The sequence below is a fragment of the Magnolia sinica genome, chromosome 14, assembly GCF_029962835.1.
Source record: "Magnolia sinica isolate HGM2019 chromosome 14, MsV1, whole genome shotgun sequence".
Classification (NCBI taxonomy): Eukaryota; Viridiplantae; Streptophyta; class Magnoliopsida; order Magnoliales; family Magnoliaceae; genus Magnolia; species Magnolia sinica.
In genome coordinates, this window is record NC_080586.1 from 489,939 (window position 1) to 502,239 (window position 12,301).

The following is a 12,301-nucleotide window of genomic DNA, read 5'->3' on the forward strand; positions in this document are numbered from 1 at the left end:
TTAATCAGATTACTTATGCCTCTAATCAAACGACCCATTATATCAGGCTGATTTTTGTATGTTCCTTAGATCTTGGTGAGTCACATCTAATGGACGGTTTTGATGAAATATACGGCCGTTGATATACCATCCCAATCATTCACTTTGTTGTGTTCCACCTGAATTGTGGATCCTGCTGATTTGTGGTGCCAGGATCTAGAATAGAGGGTCACACCTGATGGACGGAGTGGATGTTCTACACACAACATAGTGGGTCCACAGAGCTTGAGCTAGGTAAAACAGGGTGTTGATGAGGATTTAGTCCGGTTGTTGCTTGCAGGCATCCTAACGAGCCCTGCTGTTAGCAGCTTACAACTCCACAGCAGGAGAAGAAATTAGCAGGCATGGCAGAAAACCCCAAGGTTACCCCCTTTCAATCCTACTCCCTCATATTTCTTCCTCTTTCTACCATTTCTTTCACTTCCCCTTCTTATACTGAAAATATCTTTCGTTTTCTTACATCCTCGGATTTGAAAAGAATTTAGAGCAGGAAAAATTTCCTTTCTTTTCTCTATCGCATCAGAACCAGTTAGGGTTTGGTTTTTTCGGATCTTCTGAAAAGCCTCGTCCGCCGCCCCCTCCTTGCGTCGAAGTTCTCTTCTCAGAGGTATAAAAATTCTCTTCCCTGCTTATCAATTTCGTTTGCTCTTCCATTTAAATTTGTTTGGAATTGATTTTATTTTATTTTTCCATGCTCAATTAGGAAAAAAAAAGGTGATGTAGACCGTACTATGGATGTTATAAATTCGTAACTTGCGATTAGTCGCCTGCAGTTCAAAATTCCTTAATTCATATCAATATGTATTTGTTGTTCTTGATTCAATGTGGAATGTGATGTTGAATAAAGGATTTTACTGTGTGTCTCATCTTTGAGGTTAAGGGTTGAGAACCTATGCATGTGTGGGGTGGTAGTGTGTGTGTTTCTCACCTTTCAAAAAAAGTAAAAAAGAAAAAAGGAAAAAAAAGAAGAGGATTTTATTGGCATCCAAACAACGCCGTAGTATACACTTGAAATTTGTGATGAATCACCCACTGCAGGATTTCGCTAGATGTGGTCATTACTCTTGTTGGCAGTGTGGTCAAAGGTAACCTTGATGCCTGCATAGGCGGTTTGGACCCATTGCTCCCATCTAGACTTGAGCGTGCACCTGTGGTGCCCTGAATTTTTCCGTGAGGGACCCTAATGTGGGTGTATGTGCGTGTTTTTTTTTTTTTTTTTTTGTTTTTGTTTTTAAATTTTAAGTTGTTGTTGATGTTTTACCTCCCAATAAGGGTGCAAATAAATAAGATAAGGCTCTTATTTCTTTTGAGATCAAAACTTGAGATATTCTTCCTCTAAATTTCAACACATTTTCATATTTTCTTTTCTTCTTGATTTCTTTCTTCTTAGGGCGTGTTTGTTTTTCAAATTACAATAGTAAATGGCTGGAAATGGGTAATGATTACAATTGTCGTTACTTCTATAGATACATTAGCTGCATTTGACTGGTATAATGATGTTACTACACTTGTTTGTTTTATGCGGGCATCATTGTAAAAAATGTGGTTTTTTAATGTAAAATTGTAATACCCTTAAAAGAAGTGAAATTGTAATGATTATAATTTCTTTTAATCGGGTCCTATTATAGGTGCATTTGACTCTCGATTTATGTACCATAATTCTTGTTTAAACAAACAACTTGAAATGATAATGATGGCTCATTTATTTTGCATTATACATGAAATTGAAAAGTGTGTTAAGGTCATCAAATTGGACTTTTTGAAAGCAATTTGAGCTTTTGTTGGTGTTGTACAAGAGATCTAAGATGAGCTGGCAATTTTGGAGGAATCGGAGTGTGTTTGTGTTTGTGTGTGTGTGCGGGCGCGTGCTCGCCTGCCTTTGATTGATATGATGACATCAAGGTGTCCCGTATCGGTATCGGTTGGCGTAACGGTGCCCTCCGAAACCGATACGAATACGGGGGCGTAATGGTGATACAGGGCGTAACGGTCCGTAACGGCGCAAATTTTTTTTTTTTGCCAAAAAAAATGAAAAAATATGGATTAAATCCAAAGTATTCTAAGCATTCCAAATATGCATTCATTTATAAATTGGAACATGTTTATGGTGGTGTAACAGTCTACTGTTTGGTGAGAAGTTGTATCGGACTGTCTGATGAATTTATGAACTACATAACCTGAATTTGACTACAAAATTCATATATTTAATTTTCTAAATATCTAATTTATATACTTAACAATTTGATATCATTTCTCCTAATAGTTCTTTTAAAAATGAAATTAAATTCAGGTAGATCACGTTGCTAACTTGGGGCTGACTTGGAGGGCCAATCCATGCCCCAAATCAGCCTCAAATTCATGCAATTTATTAGCATTATCCCACTTGTGAATTGGTGGACATTTATTGGATAGTGAATCATGAAAAAAATAAATCAAAGGCCCTATTTTTAAAAATAAGCGTCCACAAATTAACAATTAAAATTATTCAAACAATTTGATTTTGGCATTTTGAGTTAGCAATTACAATCCATAATTTAATTGGTAAATTTTAAGGTAATACATGTCTCATGTACAATTTTTTAAGGGCCCGAATTTGGTAGGACTCGGATTGTGAAGTGTAGCACACGAGTGTCAAAGTTTTTTGGACCCCACTTGTGATGAATGTGTTATATCCACACTGTCCATCCATTTTGCTAAATAATTTTAGGGCATGGGCCCAAAAATGAGGCAGATCTAAAGCTCAGGTGGACTGCACCATAAGAAACAACAATAATTAAACGACTATCATTAAAAATTTATTGGGGCTACAAAAGTTTTAGATCAAGCCGACACGTGTGTTTTCCCTTCATCCACGTCAGTGTGACGCTATTAATTGGTTAGATGGAAAACAAACATTACAGTGGACCCTAAGAAATTTTTAATGGTGAGCATTCTATAACCACTGTTTCCTATGCTGTGGTCCATCTGAGATTTAGATCTTACTAATTTTTTGAATCATAACCTAAAATGATGTGGCAAAATGGATAGATGGCATGGATAAAATACATTCATCATGGTGGGGCCCATGTGGCATATGTACATTTTATTAAATTGTGCGACGTGCTACGTAACTCGTACGCAGTCCATTCATTTGACGCAAGCAAGTCCTGTGGGTCTGATCATGAGGTATGTGTTATATCTAAACTGTCCATTCATTTGACGAGCTCGTCTTAAGGCTTGACACGAAAAATTAATACAGATCTAATTATCAAGTGGACCGCATTGCAAAAAGCAGTGGGGGATCGAACGTCTACCATTGAAACCCTTTTTGGGATCACAAAACTTTTGGATCAATATGAAATTTGTTTTTCCTCTTCATTAAGGTCTTTTTGACCTTTTGAACAGATTGGATGGAAAATAAACGTTACGGTGGGCCTACGAATTTTTTAACGGTGAAAATCATCATCTCCGCTGCTATTTTTGGTGTGGTCCAGAGGCTCTTTGGATACGATTCATTTTTTGGCTAATGCTCTAAAATGATATTTAAAAATAGATGAACGGTATAGATATAATAAATACATCACTGTGGAGCCCATGTAACTTTGATCTCCTTTGAACCGTTCGTACAACTCGGAGCTCGAGGAGTTTCAGCGCTCGTCTTAGCATGACACGTACCTACAACAGCTATACTAGTGTGTGGTACACCAGTCAATCCGCTTTCGATTTCAAAAGAAAAAAACGGGAGAGAGGGAAAGAAGAGGAAGAGGAAGAAGAAGAAGAAGGAGAAGAAGAAGAAAAGAAAAGAAAAGGTATGTTTTTTTTTAAAACCTTTTTTTTTTTTTTTTCAATTTTTCTTTAGGGTTATGGACCGTAACGTTTGTTACGGTACCGTAACGGCCATTATGGGCCGTATCGGCCATTATGAACCCAAAAAACAGAGGTGCCCTATTTTGGGGCCGAATCGCGTAACGGTTGATGCCGTTACTATTACGTATCGGCCGTTACGGCCGAAACGTAACCGATTTGGGATAGATTGGATGACATTGCTACCCTTATTTATTTTGCCCAGGCATCATTGTAGAAAAGGTGAATTTTTAATTTTAAATTGCAACGATCACAGATTTCCTTACCTGTCTCCTATTATAAGTGCATTTGACTCTTGATTTATGTGTTGTAATTCTTGTTTAAACAAACAACTTAAAATAATAATGATGGCTCATTCATTTTGCTTTACACATGAAATTGAAAAAACAAACATGCTCTAAAAGGTCATCACATTGGGCTTCTTGAAAGGAATTTGAGCTTTTGTTGGTGTCATACAAGAGATTTAAGATGAATTGAGGATTTTGGGGGATTCGGAAAGTTTAGCTTAGATGATTTGGGGATTTCGAAAAATTGTATTCTAAGGTTTGAAAATTCCAATGATTTTGGCAAAATTGTGGTTTTGGATTTGTGAATTTGGAAGATTTGGGGAAAATGGGATATTTAAGTTTAGGATTTGGCAAATTGGAAAATTTAGTATTTAGAATTGGGGAATTTGGGGAAAATTGGGTATATGAGGTTTTGGGCTAAAGAGGAATTGAATGTTATTGACTTTGATTATTTTAAAAAATCATTTTATATCTATAAAAAAATAAATATTAATATTTATTGTGTAAATTGAAATTTTGGGACTAGAATCTCTGGGCATGTTCCTAGGCGTTTCAGGTGCTGCAGGGGAGGTGTGCTGGGGGTCTTTGACTACTACATTTCTTGCTGGTTCTTGTTCAATTAGATTTAGAAGTACATCCTTTACCTTTGTATTTCTTCTTTTTCTTTTTAACATGCTGTATTAATGATCAAAATACTACAAAAAATAAAATAAATAAAATAAAAGAGCGACTAGCAACCATTGCTAAACGGCAAGGCATTAGGTTTTTGTTCCGTCCATGATAAAAATGAAATGTAGTGTGATTATGTTTATATTGGTTTTGACCTCAATGGAGTTTGTGGGTATCAAGTCTCTTTCATCTAGCATTCTAGTGATGGTAATCTAGAAATGTTGTATTTTCTTATGAATCTCTATATAGTTCTGCATGTGACATTGGTAAACGTATAGGCTTTGTTGTCTGCAAAATCTACCTTGGAGTCTATCAATTTGGAGGGAGGTCTAACTTTGCATAAGGTAATCACCTGACAACAAGGAAAAAAAAAAATCATGAGAGTTTGCTTGATTAGATTGAATGACTGAAACTTGAAACTAATGCTATGTTTCTTTAGGGTCAAGTGAGTACTTCCGATGTTTTTGGTGTATCCAACTCTGATTTGGTCCCTGGAAAATATGAAGGTGCATAAGCAATGTTTTTTCATTTATAGATAATTGAAGCCTTCCATTCCTTTCTTCGCCTTTTCTATTGTTCTGTTATCAGTGTGTGGGGATGTGAATGCATCTGTAAATAAAATTGCTGCTTGTTTGATTAGGGGGTCTGAAGCTATGGGAAGGTTCACTTGATCTGGTTAAGACCCTTATTTCGGAGGTTCGAGATGGGCACTTATCTCTCACTGGAAAGCGAGTATTAGAGGTGCGTTGCTTATGCTCAGGTGATTACATACTCTCTCATGACATATGACCTTCTAATGTGCCAAAATCTGAATTGAATATGGTTTCTTGTCAAATTGTATAGCTCACAATATGCACCATTTGCTGTTGAGCAGGTTTTCGAACATTTCCCATGAGCCTCATAAATCATTGTAGGACACACCCAAGATACTAAAATACTTTTATTTGCTCAGCATATTGTGTCAGTCATGAATGGAAGCAGATAACTAGTTTTGGATACTATAAGACTTATGGACATGTTTTAACCAAATCCAGTACTATTAGGTTCATTAATTCAAAACGCTGACAATTTTATTATATTCTTATCACACACAATGGAATATTGAAAAAATGTTAAAAGATTCACTGTAAAATTGATAAAAGAGTCTTATTTAAAAATAAAAATAAAAATCCTGAGATTATTCCATGTTAATTGTATATCATCATGGTAGCTATGTGCCTAAATACATGGAAAGTGATGATCATATTACAGCAATATGCTTAAAATACATGGAAACTGATGATTGTAATTCATGCTTTTGTGCCCATCCCATTGAGACTCTTTGCCCCTCAAAAGTGCTGCTAAGCATAAAAAACTTTTCTATTATACCTGCTTACATGAGAACCATCATGCTTCATGGGGACAAACCATTTAGATATATTGAAAAAAATTATTTTGACCATTTCTTCTCATCCCATACTTTTTGGAAAGATCTTCTCAGCCCATACTTCTCAAGGCCTATGCCAGTATCTATATTACAACATTTTATCTAGGTTCTTACAGTTGTCTCTGTGTTTGTCTCAATATCCTACAAATAGGAAAACTTATATCTGAAAGGAATCATTCAACAGTAGGCAATGACTTTTGAAAAAGTTGATAACCTAAATTGTAGAAAGTGGCTACTTTCTTTGTAGAGCATGGCGTTACTGACGCAGGACAATTAACCACTTGTTTTAAAAGCTCGAACTGTTAGAGCATGGCGAATCAATCCCTTTATTTCATAGCCTAGGCTTTACATCTTATGGGTTAGGACCTCGGCCGAACCCCCCTGTTGGGCCTCAAATCACATGGGTACTGCCTCACACGAGCCACCCGCGTCACACGGGTGGGGCCCGCCTTGAGTGTGCCCATACATCTCACAAGCAACCCTACTTGAGCCCAGTGTGAAAATGCCCCTGCATTAATCATCCCCTGTGGGATGCAAGGGCACACTTGGGGTGGGTGGCCTGTGTGAGGCGTGTGGCTCATGTGAGGTGGTACCCATGTGATTTGGGGCCCACGAGGAGGGTTCGGTCGAGGTCCTAAACCATGAGATGTGGGGCCTGGGCTATGAGATGAAGGGATTAATTCACCATGCTCTATCAGTTCGAGCTTTTAGAGCAAGTGGTTTAATTGTCCTGCATCAGTTACCTTTTTCTTTTGACAATAAGAGATGTTATTAAAAGAAGCAAAATATACAACTATCAATTAAGATAGTGGATGCTCATCCCCCATTCTTGAAGATCGCCTGTCTACCCTCAGCTAGGTGGTCAGCAAAATAGTTTGCTTCCCTAGGAATTTATCTAAAAGAAATATTAAGAGATACACAGATTCCCTTTATTTCACTTACAGGCTGTGTCTCCGGGGGACAGAAGAAGACCTGAAAACCCAGGATATAGCTTGGTTGCAAAACCTTCTACTGAGGTTCATCTCCTGCTTTGAGGCATGGTTCAAACTCGCGATCCAAGTTACACAGCTAAAGCACTTCCATGTCCTAGTGGCTTCTCTAGGCCAGTGGTCCTTGGTGCTTTAGAGATTCAATTTGTGGGTTTTGAATACTGACTCTTATGCCATGGTACCATTGGTGAAGGGATTCAGGAAAAACCTTCAGTGTGATGTATCTTGTAAATACCTTTCAAAAGAAAAAAAAAAAGACGCATCTTGTAAATGATGTCACTCATAATATCTTTCTAGTACCCCTGATAGAGAACTTACTTTTGTGATATCCCAATTATAGCTCCTATTCTTGATTTTCAACAGACCTAATTAGAAATTGAAGCAGATGCCTACCATCTGCTAGCCATTTTACAGTGCTGCTACTGATATTGACTTGCTATTTCCTGTTAATGGCTTTCAGCTTGGATGTGGTCATGGATTTCCCGGGATCTTTACATGCCTTGAGGTGAGAGATATTATCTATGTTGACTGCCATAGCTATGAAATTTGTTTAATTTTGCTTGTTCTCTAAGTTTTGCCTAAGGTATCTTCTATATTTTCTTTTATCAGGGTGCAGCTGTGATTCATTTCCAGGACTTCAATGCTGAGGTCCTACGATGTCTTACAATACCTAATGTAAAAGCAAACCTCTCAAAAGAGCCACTCTTGCAGCAGTCTCTTCTTAAGAATGGGTCAGACGTGATCATGTCAGCAGATATTCGTTTCTTTGCTGGTGACTGGAGTGAAGTTCACCATCTGCTTTCTCCCAAATGTGACAATGAGTGCCAAAAGGCTCCAGATTCAAGTTCAAAGCATGATCCTTGTGATGGCTATGACATCATTTTAATGGCAGAAACTGTTTATTCACTTTCCTCTCTGCAGAGTCTTTATGGACTCATGAAGAAGGTCAGTTAGGTAGCTCTCCATCAGGGATTATGTTGATTATTACCTTGTCTTCTTGTCGCCATGATTCGTGCATTTAACTCTAAAATTGTTTATATTCTATTTACAGTGTCTGTATCGGCCCCATGGAGTTGTTTATTTGGCAGCAAAGAAGCATTATTTTGGAGTAGGAGGGGGGACAAGACAGTTTCGATCTGTAGTAGAAGAAGATGGTAAGTTGGGTTTGCTATATAACCTTGTTAAAGTGGGTAAAGGAATTTGTATTCCAATCGAATTTGCTTGTAGGCCTTCTATGACTATGCATTTGAAGGCACACCTCTGGACATGTGAACATGCATTCCTTAGTTCACCCATTCATGCTTCCACTTGCAGGTGTATGCTTGTGTAAACCTGTAAGTTCATACTTGCTTGTGTAAATATTTAAGCACATCCACGGTGAATATAGTAACAGGCATACACGCAAAATTGCTATTCTTGCATGTTCTTGTCAATGTTTGTGATATGTAACCATGAATGTGTTGTACATAAAGATACAAATTATGAACATCCATGATAAGTGTAGACATAAGACATGAACATGTGTTGGTAGATATGCATGTGCACACAGTTAGCTGTGACGTAGATCTCTCTGTAATAAATTGCAACTTTTTTAGCAGGAATAGTAATAATGGCGAGTCTTTAGTTATTATTATTATTTTTATGTTAGGATGGCTCCATAATTCAGTAGGATAGAGAGACTAATGGAGATATTTCCAATAGGATTAAAGCTGGGCAGATGGAAGTGGAGTTGTGCCCCTGGATCAAGGCGCTAAAAATGGTGCTATGACCCATAACAGCTGATGCTCTTGTTATATAATGGTAACAGCTGTTATCAAACTGGAAAATGGGAGACATGGAAGCATCCTTGCCCACAGGAAAATAACGCCATTTTCTATAATCCATAACTTAATGCCGGGTTATTTTTAAAATTGGCTTGTGTAAATAATGACAGTTTATTCTGTTATAAATGGTTGTTATTGTCCAGATAATGACAATTATTTAATAGTCTTTTTCCCATGAGAAACTATGTAAAGTGACTGTTCCATTACAGTGGTTACTATTGTGTTTTCTAAACTTTGCTTTGAAGTGCTTTGTATCTGTCACATGCCAATGACACTGAATGGAAAATTTTACAAGTTAATTATTTGACTGGCACTGCTTTATGGGGCATAGTGTTGGGAATTAGGAGGCAACACAGGCAGGGGATAGCAATTGCAGAATGCAGATATGAGGATGTTGAGATGAATGTGTGGGAAGGCTAGGAAGGATAAAACCAATAGGGAGGACTCCATAGCTCTGTAAGAGCAGCTTTAATAGAAGATAAAATGCTGAAATGTAGATGGAGACAGTTTGATCATATTGTTCAGAAGTTTGAGATGGTCTCAATAAGGTGGGGATCTTTGATTTGGGTTAAGGTCTCGAAAAGTGGATTGAGGGAAAGAACTGAAGGGACTTGATTTGAGGTGTAAGGAGGGATATCAAGGCTTGTACATGAACTGAGTACAGGGCTGTAGGAAGCCTAGCATGCTTTTCTGACCACAAACAATTGGACAATATGATGATGATGATTTATCTATTAGGCGTAAGTTCATATCACTTAAACATTAATGCGCCATTCTTGAGTAGATTGGTCTTTCTTTCAGCGATATTGAGGATGAGGTTCGTCGTTTGCCATGGCATTTGAAAAAGAAGGAACAGGGTTGCATGTACAATTCTGTAATGAATGTGCTATAGAAATACATATTGGAAATAAGGAATAAATTGTACTTTTTTTTTTGGGAACAAGGAATAAAGTGTGTTTTTGTGTGTGTGTGTGTGTGTGTGTTTTGGGGGGGTTGGTGCGGTGGTGGGGGAGTATGGAAAGTCTTTTTCAAAACCTTCTCTACACATCTAACTTGATTATTTGCTGTTACCTTTTCATTTCTCTGCCGCAATTTTCTTTTGTCTAGGAATTCATTATCGGGCCTGCTTTTCTTTTTCTTTTCTGCAGGTGTTATGGCATCTGTTTTGATTGCCGAAGTTGCAGATGGTTCATCGAATGTCCGAGAGGTATGGAAGTTTTCATTTAAATAATAGACTTGGTTTTATTGAGTGAGCCAAACTTCTGCCTGCCCCTGCCTATTGAGAATCATATGGGCAAAGAGGGATGGCATGATAGCTGGCTGATAAATACAACATATACAGTGACTTTGAGCTATCTATACATAGGCAAGACTCCAAGCTTTTTGTTCCTCTCCTGTTCGCATATGAACTGTTTTTATCTCTATTTCTAACATTTACTGTATTTTTATTTTTCAAAATACCTCTAACAATAAAACTGAAGTTATCAGCATTGCTTAAATCTGATACAGATTCATGTAACTCTGTAAACTAATTTTTGTGGTCCTTAGATTCCAAGAAACAACTCTATTATAATTTCAATCATAACTTACAGAACTGGCTGTTAAGGCTGTTTCAGTATAGATACTGTGTATAGCATTGGTATATTTATCAGGTTCCTCTATGCTTCCCTATCTCCTATATACCCTGTGATTTCACCACAATCTTCATCTCTACAATGCCATGCATGTACAACAATCCACATGCATACTCATGTGGAGATGCACTCAATCCAGATCCTCCAAAATTTAAGCCTGTTGTGGATGAGTCGCCATTAATCACACTGATTGGCTGCTCCTAACCATTGGTTAGTCACCACGAAATGGATAAAAATGGAGAGAAAACTAGTCTATGGTCCAAATATCAAGTTTGAAAGAGAAGTGGTCATAGTCCAAAATTCTACAGATTAATATCAAATGATTGGGATTAAGTCATCCGGTCAGTTTAATTTCTTATGCTCTCCCTCCAATCAAGCCGACGATTTGATAATTTCAGCTAACTATTATATCTGTTACTTGAATGTTAAAGTGAATATGCCATGCATTCTAGCTGCAGCCAAAGTTTGGCATAGTGAGGAATGCCTACTTATAGATACGCATCTGCTAGTCCCAAAAGTCTCCCTATCCCTGTCAAAGCAGTAGATGAATGGATGTAAGATCTGGAGTGTTCACTGGTGAACCCATTGTGTACGTTGAATATGGACCACTGCTCGTCCTTTTTCTTGTGGTCTATATTCTGTGGGGCTCACCTTATGAGTGGTATGACTTTGACTAGACAATTGACATGTGTGGAATTCTTCTAAGAAACAGATGAGCTTATTAAGAAAGAACAGAGAAGCTACCTTATTAAGAGTAATGTTTATCCTGCTCCCAGCAGTACGACACACATCCATTGTTTCCTGCCAACTGGGAACTTCTCTGTTTGATACTTTTGTGCGTGTGGGGCCCCATAATTGGTTTATCCAAGCCATTTATCTGTTGTCTCCCATCATGGATGAACAACGCCCAAAAAATTCTCCCAGATTTGAAGATCATCTTTTGTTTTTATCCACTGAATCTGGCTGTTATTGCATTTCTTCTTAACCATGTATTTAGATGCCAACAATGGAAATGTTAAGAGTTGAAATAAAGAGATTTTTTGGGCATGGTTCATCCATGATAGGGGCCATCCAGATTAATGGAGTGGATAAACCAACCATGGGCTCCACATGAACAGATCAGGTGCCAAACAGGGAAGTTGTCTGTTAGGAACAGACAGTGAACTCCATCTCTACATCTATTCAGTCTAGGCTTTTAAAAAATTGTTTTGGGAAGGGCACCTAGCTTTCCAAAAATGTGACATGTTGGACAGTCTGGATTGGAATATGTGCGCCCTAAGGTAGACAAGTGCACGGGCATGATCAGCCCTGCTCTGCCAGAGTACTGTTATGATTATTGGTTTTTTGGAGTGTGATTTTCCAACTTGGCAGGCGGAGAACCATACTTTTGGCTTTTAGTCTCATCTGCCTCTGAATCTACAAGGGAGTGTGATTTTTTCTTATGCATGTACTCTTGTACATGTGGCATGCCTTTAACTCAAATTAAGGAACGAGTGTAGGCCATAAATTCCAAAATCAGATTGACGAGACGATCCTAACTTCTGATCAATGGACGTTTGCTTGTTGATTCCAAGCTGTTGACTAACTTTTC

General features: G+C 37.8%; 1 protein-coding gene across 1 annotated transcript; it reads left to right on the forward strand.

Annotated features, from left to right (window-relative positions):
* The first annotated feature begins 243 nt into the window (after nucleotides 1-243).
* On the forward strand, nucleotides 244-10,747 carry LOC131225402 (uncharacterized). The gene is made up of 9 exons (XM_058220929.1): nucleotides 244-401; nucleotides 518-646; nucleotides 5,117-5,182; nucleotides 5,278-5,344; nucleotides 5,479-5,579; nucleotides 7,714-7,758; nucleotides 7,863-8,198; nucleotides 8,305-8,407; nucleotides 10,225-10,747. Exons 1-9 carry the CDS (start codon nucleotides 384-386, stop codon nucleotides 10,305-10,307), a joined length of 948 nt encoding a protein of 315 aa, XP_058076912.1. The 5' UTR covers nucleotides 244-383; the 3' UTR covers nucleotides 10,308-10,747.
* The last annotated feature ends 1,554 nt before the right edge of the window (nucleotides 10,748-12,301 follow it).

Bases quoted from the DNA above. Each gene is read 5' to 3' on its own strand.
- LOC131225402 (XM_058220929.1), top strand. The intron at 7,759-7,862 runs GTGAGAGATATT...TTCTTTTATCAG, and splicing joins GGATCTTTACATGCCTTGAG to GGTGCAGCTGTGATTCATTT. The intron at 8,199-8,304 runs GTCAGTTAGGTA...TTCTATTTACAG, and splicing joins TTTATGGACTCATGAAGAAG to TGTCTGTATCGGCCCCATGG.